The sequence below is a fragment of the Abramis brama genome (assembly GCF_963993115.1).
Source record: "Abramis brama genome assembly, chromosome: 1".
In the NCBI taxonomy this organism is placed as follows: Eukaryota; Metazoa; Chordata; class Actinopteri; order Cypriniformes; family Leuciscidae; genus Abramis; species Abramis brama.
The window spans coordinates 2,523,662-2,539,308 of NC_139963.1; the positions used below are offsets into that span (position 1 = coordinate 2,523,662).

Consider the following 15,647-nt stretch of genomic DNA (forward strand, 5'->3'; position numbering starts at 1 on the left):
AAAGGTTTTATGAAATATTATTTCTATTTTTCAGCACATGCAGTCAGAGTTACAGAACATATTAGTAGTGCAACAAATAAGGAGATTATGTTTTATTTATTTTAATCAGGTATGTTAAAAGTATGCTTGAATGATGATAGTTCATCTGCGCTAACATGTATTTGCTATATCAATGAAAATATCTGAAAAACCTGTTAAAATCTAGTAATGATGCAATCCTTTAAATCTTAACTTTGAGTGCATCAGAATTAGTTGGATGTAAAATTATTATCATGTGACTTTTTACTTAACGTGACAGAAAACGACAGTGACACCAATGACACAATGAATCACCAATGAATGACCCACATACGACCAAAGATCATTATTCTTCCACCATAATTAAATAGATGAGACTAAATTGTTACATTTGGCATACAATCTAAATGAATAGCTTCAGTAGAAGTTTATCTATAAATGGGAGTCACTGGTGTCACTGGGGTTCTCCCATAAGAAAAGAGACACCAGTGACAGCAACACCAGTAACAGTTTTCATGAAAAATACCACATCTTGTCAATCATGGTATACTAACTAAATGAAGTTGTTTATGCCATAAGTATTCTAGTTTATTTTTATTATTTTTTACAACTCCCTAACAGTAAAGCAGGTCATACCAGTGAGTTCAACTAAAGCTTCATATGAAACCATGAGATAAATGAGAAGATTTTGATACCTGAAAAGAGGCCATGGGTCTATCTTCATAGATATTCATGAATTTGGAAGAAGGAAGTTGAGTGATGTCATCAGTATGATTTTTATTTTAAAAAACATTAGATTTTTGTTTAACAGTAACACCAGTGACACAACTCCAGGGGACCACTACTTTCAAATATTAAAAATCAAATATTGCCACATTGAAGGCTCAAGACGACATAATTGTTCAAATAACATATTGTTTTATTTTAAAATGTGAAGAAATTGTAACCCTAAAGTGTTTTTCAAATGCGATATTTCTGTAAAGGCTAGGGACAGAAAATGGACAATGCCATAAAATGACCCAGAAATGATTTTGCATAAATTTTACCCAAGCTATTATTTTACACAACAGCATCTGTTGAAAACATTACAATTTTAAAGCAAAAACTGTGCTTAGTCGTCTTAAATCTTATTTATCCAAAGATATTCAAACAGTATTTTGTCCACCGACACATACCAGATGTATCCGTGGAGTGCGTATGTAACGTTATGTATGTATTTGTATATGTGTGCGTGTATGAAAAAGTATCCTAAATGAAAACTTTGCAGGCCAGAAACTTTTCTAAACTATAGCAAAACAAAACATTAAACATTACTAAATCACTCACTTAACATTAATCTGGTACAAAACAATTTTAGCATTTACTCTCCTCCTTTAAGTGTCATGGCAAAGCATGCGGGGGAATAGAGATCCCAGCCCAGTTTCAGTTAAATTTAAGTTTGTCAAATAAAACGAAACAAGTTCATAGAACTCAAATCAATTAAACAGTTCAACATAATTAAAATGTGTAAGTTTCGTAAACTCAAAAGAAAAGAAAGTTCTTAATACTCATAAAAGTTAATTTGATTGAACTAATTTGTACAGTACAATTTAAGTTGGCCCTACTCAACCAAGTCATTATTTTGAGTTTTTGTAATTATTACAGTGTATCTTTAGAAAATCAGCACACATAAGCCTCTGTGGTCCATGACGTAGCATAAGTAAAGTTGTCTTGAGTGGATATTTAATTGTGCTCGTCTTAAGGTCTTCAGAAGTCATTACTTCAGGGTTCAGTGGGGATCCCGAGAATATTTAATTTCCCTTAAACCAAAGATTAAGCTAAAAGACACTAGTTTCCAGTGTTCCCTACCAAAATCAAATAGTGTATACAATTTGTATTACACTTTTTGTTGTGTTATGACACAATGCCATTAATTGGTACTTTTTATTTTATAAAATGTACTTTTCTAACGTCTACACTGTTTCAATGTCAATTAATATCCTAGCAAGTATAAAGTAAAAATATGATAAATATGCCTGACGCAATGTTTTTAAGAAATAGCTGTTGCAATACTCCACACAGTTCCTCACACAATGACATCATTAAGAGGATGGTCAACGGCTCACGTCATTAGGTGAAAACACTGTGGTATGTAAGGTAGTTTTCCAAATATCCCCCCAAAACAAAGACTGTATGTTTTGTATGACACTTTTCAAAGAATAATCTAGCTTTAATGTTAGAATAAAAAAGTAAAAACCAATCATACTGTAGCTTCATACCTGTTGTGTTCTGACACAAAGCCATTAACTGGTTATTTTTGTGTTATATATGTAGCCTACTTATCTAATTTCTACAAATTTCAATCGGATAAATATAGAGTTAACACACGATGAAACAAGTGAATAATGCTACCAAATACATCTGACACAATGTTTTAAGAAAAGCAGTGTTTAAAATACAGATGATTTTTCTTTTGACAATCATACATTTTAAATAATACCCCTGTGGGGTTTAACATCCAATAAGTAGTAATTTATGCAAAGGTTATATGTTTTATTAAGTTGTCATAAACAAAACACACCCAGATCCTCCCATAGTTGTAGTAAACATTTACAATATGTAAATGGATTCAGTTTTCAGATTTGTTAGAGTGCCTGTACCAGATTATTGTGAGGCAATCACATTTGAGGAATAATGTGATTTATATATTTTTCCCCACTAACGGATGACACTGTTTACATCTTGTTTCTTTCACAGTTTTTAGACGAAGACTACACTTTGAGCATAGGATTAATGAACAAATACAGCATAAGAAAATTATATAAATTTTAAAATTTAAACTGTGATATTCTTTTAGGTCTGTCTACGAAGCGGTCACAAGACACATAACAGGCCCAATGTGAAAAGTGAGGCCTGATGGTTTTTCTATCACACATACGGCTGTTACACTTAAAACAAAGCCATCAATTAAGTTACGCATTAAAGTGTCAAGGTGTCACAGATAGACAATTTGTCATGTTTGTCTTCACAATGTGTGTTTCTTTAAGAAAAACAGTCTTTGTCCCACATCAGCAGCATACCAAAATTGTTTAACATATCTTAATTTTTCACAATTATAAATATTGACTAGCATCAGCTCACAGCTCAATTGTTACCAAATGCTAATGAAGAGATAATCTACACAGAATGTCACTGTCACATTAGTTTGCTGTTACCAGTGATAGTGGCTCTGGTATCGTCACATGACTGTGAGTACACATATAAACCACAAAGTTTTGACTATGAAGCAAAAAAAAAAAAAAAAAAAAGCAATTAGTTGTAGCAGTATGGAGATTGAGTTTTATGTTTCTTTGATTTTGTTCTCATTTTTCTAAAACAGACCGTTTTAAACTGCTTACCTCGGTTTCATTCTTAACATCACCATTCTTATTGTAATGCCGGGGGTGATTGTAATGTTTTGTGTAGTGTTTTCTTTACACTTTCCCCTGGATATCTGTTTCCTATGTAATGTGAGTGAACTCGAGGTCTTCTCGTCTTCTATTTATTCATATACGACAGTAGTATGAATTTGCTTGATTTAATAACTTCCAATGCTGTGTATTATATCCATATATGTGTTACATAATGCCAACATGTATTTAAAGGACCATTGTGTTACAGCAAAACCACTATTCGTAGAATGATATTGTAATGTATCGAGTTTTTGCCTCTGTTTTTCTGTTACTCGACATTATCTCAGTGTTTCTTGCTATGTTTATTTTGTTTTTGTTTAACCGTGATCCAATTTTCACACCTCACATCTTACAGACGTGATGTGTTTTTCCGAATTTAGACTACTGTTTAAAAGTCAACGTGTAGGGTTATATACAAACGGTACATTGTTTTTAATCTCACTATAGAGACAATTTAATAAACGCTTCAGGGACTGAACTTTAACATTTTAATCTTTGGTAAAAGTTAACTTAAAGTCAGCACAAAAAGAAAATTCCATCCTATCTATGCTTTCTAAATGTATGTTATGGATATATTGTGAGCAATTCAGGCATATGTTTTGACCGTGTAATGTTTAATCAAAATTCTGCTGGAAAATTAAAAATATATGGTGGATTTACTTAATTTTTTATGTCAAAAGGCTCTACATAACTTGGTTATGTGGCATTTAATTAACATTGTTTATTTCAGTAGACTTAAGTTTATTACATAAGCTTAATTCAGTGCCATTTAGTAGATTCAGGTTAACAATCTTAATTTCGGCCAAAACTATTAAGTTCAATTATCCTAAAATGAATATCAAACAACAATTAAAACAAATAATTCAATTGTTTAATTGATTCTTTTATTTAGTGAATGCGTTCAACAATTTTACAACTTTTTCTTTACTCCGTAGTAAAGACTCTTAATGTTAAGCATTTGCTTGAAAACGGTTATGTTGCATCCAATTTATGTCTGAAGTAGTTGATTTTATTATTATTAAAACCACTTTAATTGTTGTTAGCACGTCCTCACCCAAGCACAAGGTCTACACTTCATCACAATGGTAACCTCCAAAAACACTAACATATCAGAAACTCTTTTAAATATAAACATTAAAGAACATTAATCATTAACAAGTCACCAATTTTTTTATCACGATGATGAAAAAACACCCCTATCCAGTCCTGTGCAAAGCATGATGGGGAGGGGGAAATCCTGTTCCTAGTTTTCTATATTGCTATTTTAACACAACTAAACTCATTTATGTAATCTCAACTCAAATGGATTAAGTAAAACGGTTGAAAAGAATCGTGTTGAATTAAGTATCAAATGCGGTCTACTTAACTGAAACATGTTCTTTCGACATGAAAATATTGAGTTAAGCCAAACGCATCTGTTTCAAGTCAGTTTAACGCAATGCATTGTGTTTGAATGAGAAAACTAATACAACGGTGTTAAATTAAAATTATTTTTAAATAAACTGTTCAGTTTATTTAAAAATCATTTTTGAGCAAAAACTTCTCTCTGGTGACATGCAGGACTCATTGTTTATGCAGGACCTAGTTATTTATGGTGTGCTGATGACGACCCCCGAACACAACAGGAGGGCGAGGGTGGACCTCAAATGCTGTCCTGATAAACTTAGAGCTCACAGAGCTTACAGAGCTCAGCCTCAGTTATAGCACGCAAGCCGCTTTCCTAACTGATGCATGTGTGGTGGTAACGATTCCGCAGCTAAACCCGGTTTTGACGCTACAGATGGCTGCTTCAGCACCGTTGGATTCTTCTGGATACACTTCTGACCCAAAACCCAAACTTCAGAACGTTAACGCACAAGGCCTGGACAACCGCAAGGACTCACTCAGGAGATTCAAGGACCTAACCGAATCTTTCATCATCAAACAGGGGCCTATTCGACAATTGAAAAATCTAGAAACTTCTGAAATGGAGAGCGACTCCCCGTCAAGTTCTAGCGATGCGGGGCACCAGTATCATCCGGAGTGTGAGTGCGCCACGGGCAATGAGTGTCGTTTAAGAGCTACGATAGACTGTATGTTTAAAGATTATTTTAGAGGCCAGATGGTTAGCTTGATGCGTAGGATCATCAATGCTGCGTGTGATATGAAAAATGATTGTGTGTTGGATACCAAACGTGTAACAAATCTCAAAAATGAAATGGATGTTGTAAGAGGCCTGACAAATTCATGGACAGATGTGACCCCCATGTTTTTTAACACCAAAGAGCCGATTGGTGTAATCCTCAGAAAAGTTCTGGATGTGTTGTGTGAATGTGGTGGTGAACTAGAAGTCACTCAAATATTGTGTATGTATACATTTGTAACAGATCTCTGTGTGTCACTGGTGTCAAAAAATGCAAAAACGGTTGTTGATGAAATAGTTGAAAGTCTGGTCAACTATACCCTTGACCAAAACATGATAGCCTGCCGCGATTTCCTATTCTGGCTAGATCACCTGTAAATGGCATTATTGTTTTCATATTGTTTTCATATTGTTTTCGGACAATCATATTTTTGTAAAGAAAAATATTGTTGAAATAAAAGGTTGAGTCACTTAACTCGTCATTCATTTGTCTGAGCTAGTAAAAATGGTATTATGCATCTTGATTCTCACAAATTAATAATTTAATAATCTTCATTCATTGTTTTGCGGCATTTTAAAACAAACTACAAGATTTAAAAGATTAAATATTTCAGAGAACCTATGTCACCAGAGATAAGTTTTTGTTTTCGCTCAAAAATGATTTTTAAATAAACTGAACAGTTTATTTAAAAATAATTTTCATTTAACACCGTTGTATTAGCTTTCTCATTCAAACACAATGCATTGCGTTAAACTGACTTGAAACAGTTGCGTTTGGCTTAACTCAATATTTTCATGTCGAAAGAACATGTTTCAGTTAAGTAGACCAAAAATAACATTTGATGCTTTCTCAGTTTACTTAAGTAAATGGAGTTAATTCAACACGATTCTTTTCAACCGTTTTACTTAATCCATTTGAGTTGAGATTACATAAATGAGTTTAGTTGTGTTAAAATAGCAATATAGAAAACTAGGAACAGGATTTCCCCCTCCCCATCATGCTTTGCACAGGTCTGGATAGGGGTGTAAATTTAAAATAAAACTTTATTTTATGTGTTTTTTCATCATCGTGATAAAAAATTGGTGACTTGTTAATGATTAATGTTCTTTAATGTTTATATTTAAAAGAGTTTCTGATATGTTAGTGTTTTTGGAGGTTACCATTGTGATGAAGTGTAGACCTTGTGCTTGGGTGAGGACGTGCTAACAACAATTAAAGTGGTTTTAATAATAATAAAAACAACTACTTCAGACATACATTGGATGCAACATAACCGTTTTCTAGCAAATGCTTAACATTAAGAGTCTTTACTACGGAGTAAAGATTTTTTAAAAGGTTTTCTTATTAGATGACATTTGCAAAAGTTGTAAAATTGTTGAACGCATTCACTAAATAAAAGAATCAATTAAACAATTGGATTATTTGTTTTAATTTTTGTTTGATATTAATTTTAGGATAATTGAACTTAATAGTTTTGGACGAAATTAAGAATGTTAACCTGAATCTAAATGGCACTGAATTAACCTTATGTAATAAACTTAAGTCTACTGAAATAAACAATGTTAATTAAATTCCACAAGTAAATCCACCATATATTTTTAAGTTTCCAGCAGAATTTTGATTAAACATTACACGGTCAAAACATATGCCTGAATTGTTTGCAATATATCCATAACATACATTTAGAAAGGATAGATAGGATGGAATTTTCTTTTTGTGCCAACTTTAAGTTAACTTTTACCAAAGATTAAAATGTTAAAGTTCAGTCCCTGAAGCGTTTATTAAATTGTCTCTATAGTGAGATTAAAAACAATGTACCGTTTGTATATAACCCTACACGTTGACTTTTAAACAGTAGTCTAAATTCTGAAAAACACATTACGTCTGTAAGATTTGAGGTGTGAAAATTGGATCACGGTTAAACAAAAACAAAATAAACATAGCAAGAAACACTGAGATAATGTCGAGTAACAGAAAAACAGAGGCAAAAACTCGATACATTACAATATCATTCTACAAATAGTGGTTTTGCTGTAACACAATGGTCCTTTAAATACATGTTGGCGTTATGTAACACATATATGGATATAATACACAGCATTGGAAGTTATTAAATCAAGCAAATTCATAATACTGTCGTATATGAACAAATAGAAGACGAGAAGACCTCGAGTTCACTAACATTACATAGGAAACAGATATCCAGGGAAAAGTGTAAAGAAAACACTACACAAACATTACAATCACACCCGGCATTACAACAAGAATGGTGATGTTAAGAATGAAACCGTGGTAAGCAGTTTAAAACAGTCTGTTTTAGAAAAATGAGAACAAAATCAAAGAAGCATAAAACTCAATCTCCATACTGCTACAACTAATTGCTGTTTTAGTTTTTTTGCTTCATAGTCAAAACTTTGGTAATAGCAAACTAATGTGACAGTGACATTCTGTAGATTATCTCTTCATTAGCATTTGGTAACAATTGAGCTGTGAGCTGATGCTAATCAGTATTTATAATCGTGAAAAATTAAGATATGTTAAACAATTTTGGTATGCTGCTGATGTGGGACAAAGACTGTTTTTCTTAAAGAAACACACACTGTGAAGACAAACATGACAAATTGTCTATCTGTGACACCTTGACACTTTAATGCATAACTTACTTGATGGCTTTGTTTTAAGTGTAACAGTCGTATATGTGACAGAAAAACCATCAGGCCTCACTTTTCACATTGGGCCTGTTATGTGTCCTGTGACCGCTTCGTAGACAGACCTAAAAGAATATCACAGTTTAAATTTTAAAATTTATATAATTTTCTTATGCTGTATTTGTTCATTAATCCTATATGAACATGTTTGACAGTGCTCAAAGTGTAGTCTTCGTCTAAAAACTGTGAAAGAAACAAGATGTAAACAGTGTCATCCGCTAGTGGGGAAAAATATATAAATCACATTATTCCTCAAATGTGATTGCCTCACAATAATGTGGTACAGGCACTCTAACAAATCTGAAAACTGATCCATTTACATATTGTAAATGTTTACGACAACTATGGGAGGATCTGGGTGTGTTTTGTTTATGACAACTTAATAAAACATATAACCTTTGCATAAATTACTACTTATTGGATGTTAAACCCACAGGGGTATTATTTGATTGTCAAAAGAAAAATCATCTGTATTTTAAACACTGCTTTTCTTAAAACATTGTGTCAGATGTATTTGGTAGCATTATTCACTTGTTTCATCGTGTGTTAACTCTATATTTATCCGATTGAAATTTGTAGAAATTAGATAAGTAGGCTACATTTATAACACAAAAATAACCAGTTAATGGCTTTGTGTCAGAACACAACAGGTATGAAGCTACAGCATGATTGTTTTTTACTGTTTTATTCTAACTTTAAAGCTAGATTATTCTTTGAAAAGTGTAATACAAAACATACAGTCTTTGTTTTGGGGGGGATATTTGGAAAACTACCTTACACACGCTGTGTTTTCACCGAATGACGTGAGCCGTTGACCATCCTCTTAATGATGTCATTGTGTGAGGAACTGTGTGGAGTATTGCAACAGCTATTTCTTAAAAACATTGCGTCAGGCATATTTATCATATTTTATTTATATTTTATGCTTGCTAGGATATTAATTGACATTGAAACAGTGTAGACGTTAGAAAAGTACATTTTATAAAATAAAAAGTACCAATTAATGACATTGTGTCATAACACAACAAAAAGTGTAATACAAATTGTATACACTATCTGATTTTGGTAGGGAACACTGGAAACTAGTGTCTTTTAGCTTAATCTTTGGTTTTAAGGGAAATTAAATATTCTCGGGATCCCCACTGAACCCTGAAGTAATGACTTCTGAAGACCTTAAGACGAGCACAATTAAATATCCACTCAAGACAACTTTACTTATGCTACGTCATGGACCACAGAGGCTTATGTGTGCTGATTTTCTAAAGATACACTGTAATAATTACAAAAACTCAAAATAATGACTTGGTTGAGTAGGGCCAACTTAAATTGTACTGTACAAATTAGTTCAATCAAATTAACTTTTATGAGTATTAAGAACTTTCTTTTCTTTTGAGTTCACAAAACTTACACATTTTAATTATGTTGAACTGTTTAATTGATTTGAGTTCTATGAACTTGTTTCTTTTTATTTGACAAACTTAAATTGAACTGAAACTGGGCTGGGATCTCTATTCCCCCGCATGCTTTGCCATGACACTTAAAGGGGGAGAGTAAATGCTAAAATTGTTTTGTACCAGATTAATGTTAAGTGGGTGATTTAGTAATGTTTAATGTTTTGTTTTGCTATAGTTTAGAAAAGTTTCTGGGCTGCATAGTTTTCATTTAGGATACTTTTTCATACACGCACACATATACAAATACATACATAACGTTACATACGCACTCCACGGATACATCTGGTATGTGTCGGTGGACAAAATACTGTTTGAATATCTTTGGATAAATAAGATTTAAGACGACTAAGCACAGTTTTTGCTTTAAAATTGTAATGTTTTCAACAGATGCTGTTGTGTAAAATAATAGCTTGGGTAAAATTTATGCAAAATCATTTCTGGGTCATTTTATGGCATTGTCCATTTTCTGTCCCTAGCCTTTACAGAAATATCGCACTTGAAAAATACTTTAGGGTTACAATTTCGCACATTTTAAAATAAAACAATATGTTATTTGAACAATTATGTCGTCTTGAGCCTTCTATGTGGCAATATTTGATTTTTAATATTTGAAAGTAGTGGTCCCCTGGAGTTGTGTCACTGGTGTTACCGTTAAACAAAAATCTAATGTTTTTTAAAATAAAAATCATACTGATGACATCACTCAACTTCCTTCTTCCAAATTCATGAATATCTATGAAGAGAGGCCCATGGCCTCTTTTCAGGTATCAAAATCTTCTCATTTATCTCATGGTTTCATATGAAGCTTTAGTTGAACTCACTGGTATGACCTGCTTTACTGTTAGGGAGTTGTAAAAAATAATAAAAATAAACTAGAATACTTATGGCATAAACAACTTCATTTAGTTAGTATACCATGATTGACAAGATGTGGTATCTTTCATGAAAACTGTTACTCTGGTTGCTGTCACTGGTGTCTCTTTTCTTATGGGAGAACCCCAGTGACACCAGTGACTCCCATTTATAGATAAACTTCTATTGAAGCTATTCATTTAGATTGTATGCCAAATGTAACAATTTAGTCTCATCTACTTAATTATGGTTGAAGAATAATGATCTTTGGTCGTATGTGGGTCATTGGTGATTCATTGTGTCATTGGTGTCACTGTCGTTTTCTATCACGTTAAGTAAAATGTCACATGATAATAATTTTACATCCAATTAATTCTGATGCACTCAAAGTTAAGATTTAAAGGATTGCATCATTACTAGATTTTAACAGGTTTTTCAGATATTTTCATGGATATAGCAAATACATGTTAGCGCAGATGAACTATCATCATTCAAGCATACTTTTAACATACCTGATTAAAATAAATAAAACATAATCTCCTTATTTGTTGCACTACTAATATGTTCTGTAACTCTGACTGCATGTGCTGAAAAATAGAAATAATATTTCATAAAACCTTTAATATTGCGTCAAAATGGTAGGCCTACATGCAGTCTTTAAATAAATGCACAAAATATAAAAATCATTAAGCTGTCATTTTTGCGTATTCATAAAGTCAAAGGGTGTTCTATAATGTGTTCTAAGTTTAAATGTTAGAAAAAGAAATCTGATCTTCAAAAGGTGTCAGAATTGAGGTGTCATTTTGGGTTTTATCTTTCTTTCACGCGTTCTCCTAGAACAACAGGTTGGGGGACAGCACCCCCAGGAAGGAAGGATGATTTAGCTTATCATAAAAATCCCATAAGAGTAGGCTATATAAAATGTAAATTCCTGGCTCTTTTGTTTTGACCCCTGACTTTTCCTGAAGACACTGGTATACATCTAATTATACTGATCTTACAGCCTGGTCCCTGTGAAGTGTCAGAATGGGCACATTTTGGGGTCTCCCTTCCTGACAGGAATGCTCAGATCAGGAGATTTTATGATAGGAGACTGTGGCATCTTTGATTGTAAAACACCAGGTGTCCGGCCTATCTTTTAATTGCTTGATGTTTTCTGAAACAAACTGCATATGCTAATATAGCAACTACGCAGAGAAGAAGGGGAGGGCCTGTGCCCCTGCCATGATGGAAACAATCCTCATTTACAATTTAGCAAACGGAGAGCAAACATCTCTTCTGCTTAAGGATTCTAAATTTAAGGATCTATGATTTTATCCAGAGACAATAAGACCTCCTAATTTCACCGATGGTAAGTTCACTTCAACACATGTTTAAAACTACCTTTAAAATACTTTAATAATTTAACATCTTATTTCAAACAAAACAAACTATTATACACTATTTTATGTTTTATCTATGTAAGGTAGTGTTTCGCTGTGTATTAGATTAAAATATTTATACTTGATAATATTACATTTAAAATAATATGAACTTTATTCACTATTTATGTTTTTTCTATGTAAGGCAGTCTTTCGCTGTGTATTAGATTAAAATATTTATACTTGATAATTTAACATTTCAAATAATATGATATAATATTCACTAAAGTGCTTATACTTGATAATTTAACATTTCAAATAATATGATCTATTATTCACTATTTATGTTTAATCTATGTAAGGCAGTCTTTCGCTGTATATTAGATTCAAATATTTATATTTGATCATTTAAAATATAAAATAATATGTACTAATATTCACTATTTTATGTTTTATCTATGTAAGTCAGTGTTTTGTGTATTAGATTAAAATACTTATACTTGATAATTTAACATTTAAAATAATATGAAATATTATTCACTATTTTATGTTTTATTATGTAAGTCAGTGTTTTGTTGTGTATTAGATTAAAATATTTATACTTGATAATATAACATTTAAAATAATATGAACTTTATTCACTATTTATGTTTTATCTATGTAAGGCTGTCTTTCGCTGTGTATTAGCTTAAAATATTTATACTTAATAATTTAAAATGTAAAATAACATGAACTAATATTCACTATTTTATGTTTTATCTATGTAAGTCAGTGTTTTGTTGTGTATTAGATTAAAATACTTATACTTGATAATTTAACATTTAAAATAATATGAAATATTATTCACTATTTTATGTTTTATTATGTAAGTCAGTGTTTTGTTGTGTATTAGATTAAAATACTTATACTTGATAATATAACATTTAAAATAATATGAACTTTATTCACTATTTTATGTTTTATCTATGTAAGTCAGTGTTTTGTTGTGTATTAGATTAAAATACTTATACTTGATAATTTAACATTTAAAATAATATGAAATATTATTCACTATTTTATGTTTTATTATGTAAGTCAGTGTTTTGTTGTGTATTAGATTAAAATACTTATACTTGATAATATAACATTTAAAATAATATGAACTTTATTCACTATTTATGTTTTATCTATGTAAGGCTGTCTTTCGCTGTGTATTAGCTTAAAATATTTATACTTAATAATTTAAAATGTAAAATAACATGAACTAATATTCACTATTTTATGTTTTATCTAAGTCAGTGTTTTGTTGTGTATTAGATTCAAATACTTATACTTGATAATTTAACATTTAAAATAATATGAAATATTATTCCCTATTTTATGTTTTATATATGTAAGGTCAGTGTTTTGTTGTGTATTAGATTCAAATACTTATACTTTAAAATTTTACATTTAAAATAATATGCAATATTGTTCACTATTTTTGTTTTATCTATGCAAGTCAGTGTTTTGTTGTGTATTAGATTAAAATACTTACACTTTATAATTTAACATTTCAAATAATATGAACTAATATTCACTATTAAAATACTTATACTTGATAATTTAACATTTCAAATATATTATTCACTATTTTATGTTTTATCTATGTAAGGCAGTCTTTCGCTGTATATTAGATTAAAATATTTATACTTGATCATTTAAAATTCAAAATAATATGAACTATTATTCACTATTTTATGTTTTATCTATTTAAGTCAGTGTTTTGTTGTGTATTAGATTAAAATATTTATACTTGATCATTTAACATCTTGTTTCATATAATCAACATGGTTTTACTTATGGATGTGACTGTGTAATCTGAAAACAATTCACTCTGACATATTTTCTTCTGCTCCTTAAATTCCACGATCGGCTATTTATACACTCCTGAGAGACTATCAGACAGACATTTGCATTCTTAACTCATATAATGTGGTGTTTAAAAGGTTAAAACTTACTTTTAAATGCATATACTTAAATAAATGTCATCTTATTTTATTTTATGTGTTTGTCAATGCTATTTCTTAAACCCGTTTTCATTCTCGCCCCACAGACATTATGGACGCGGCCATGAAATCTGAAAAACAAATCCATGACAGATTTCGTCATGTTCATAATTTCGTCATTCTGTGGACATTATCCCCCAATAAGAAAAAAACATCCCTGCAGAAAAACATTCACTTCCATTTCACCAATCTGTGGACTTAATTATTAATTCCACCAATAATAAAAAAAAACATCCCCTGAAAAAACATTCACATGTCACACCAAGCATTACTGCAGTCATAAAACACACAGCCATAAACCCCTCCCCACCAGATCCACACATGGGTCAAATTTCACATACCACCTGTTGGTCATAAAACCCCCCATATAAGGACTTCCTGTCATAAACAATGTCATGAAGGGTCATAAATCAAGGGTCATAAATCATTTTTGACACATAGTCCCCCATATGAACTACTAATTTTTTATGACGGTAATTCTGATTTGTCGCTCACTCATACGCTCAACAGACTTCTCTGTGATTGGCTACAGTGCTCAGCACTGCAAACAGAAATGCTGTAAACCAGGACCGTTTGAAAGCAGCCCTCTATCTGCGTCAGACTGCGTGTATCTAATTAATTGTATCTGTACTCAGTAAAACCAGTACTGCAGAAATACTGGTATCATCACATTTGTACAATTTAATTATTTAACGTTTGAACAAAGTATCGGTAGGTTACTCTTGACAACACATATTTCACTGAGGTAAAGATAAGTTACAGTTTTCTCTCGGAAGTCTCACCATTCTTCCTACCCCCCCAAAAAACAGTCAGAAGTTGTCTGCCCTTCAGCAACTTTATTTTCCTTTCTCTCTGCTCTTTTCTTTTTTGATAACCTGATTTAGGCTTCATTTTTATTTTTTTTGTAATGCGCGGCTCCTTTCTATGACACAAGTTGAATTTAACCGCTGGATTACGAGACCAAACCATTTTTCCTTTTGATAGGGGGGATCACTAACATGCGAGGGCATAAGCTATTAGGAAAATAAAGAATAATTTTTATGGATGGAAAATTGAGTCTTGTGAATTTTTATTTCTACTGATAGCCTTTTATTACAACTATGTGATTTTGTCATTTTAATATTGTGGATTATCAATATGTATCAATATATCTTTGTGGGGCCCCCCCTCGCCCAGGGCCCCTGTTACTCAGTTCCACTATTACCCCCTGTCCGACGCCCCTGGATGTAAATTAATATGGTGTAGAGTTTGCTGTTCAATGGGAGCTGCTGTGTTTGAGCAATACATTGATCAATGGTCTACATGGATTTCTTATTAAGTTAATAAGATTTTATTTTAATAAGATGAAACACATGAAGAAAAACTTACTGTATAGTATTTTTTAACAGGCTAAAACTGAGGGGAAACTTTTGGAAAAACTGAATCATTTCCACATCAACTGGAAAAGTGAAAAACTTGTGTCTACCATCATCCTAAAGTCCTGGCCAAGAGATGACAAGGGAACCTATCTGGAGGACGAAGATGATGTTCTCAAACATCTTCTGGGCTGGACAGCAGCCAAAAATATCTTTCAGCTTTATGGTATTGTATGGATTCCCTCTGCATAGTGCATAACAATGCTATATTACATCTCACCAGAATTTGTCTATGTATGTATGTTGTATGTATGTATA

At 31.7% G+C, this 15,647-nt stretch overlaps 1 protein-coding gene across 1 annotated transcript in view; it reads left to right on the forward strand.

The window, feature by feature from the left end:
- Nucleotides 1-15,647, forward strand: part of LOC311080818 (E3 ubiquitin-protein ligase rnf213-alpha-like) — a gene marked incomplete at its 5' end in the record, with an annotated part of 139,669 nt that overhangs the window by 45,624 nt on the left and 78,398 nt on the right. The window contains one exon of the mRNA XM_084110972.1: nt 15,363-15,555. Coding sequence (XP_083967098.1) covers nt 15,363-15,555 — 193 coding nt within the window. The remainder of the gene's footprint in view (nt 1-15,362; nt 15,556-15,647) is intronic.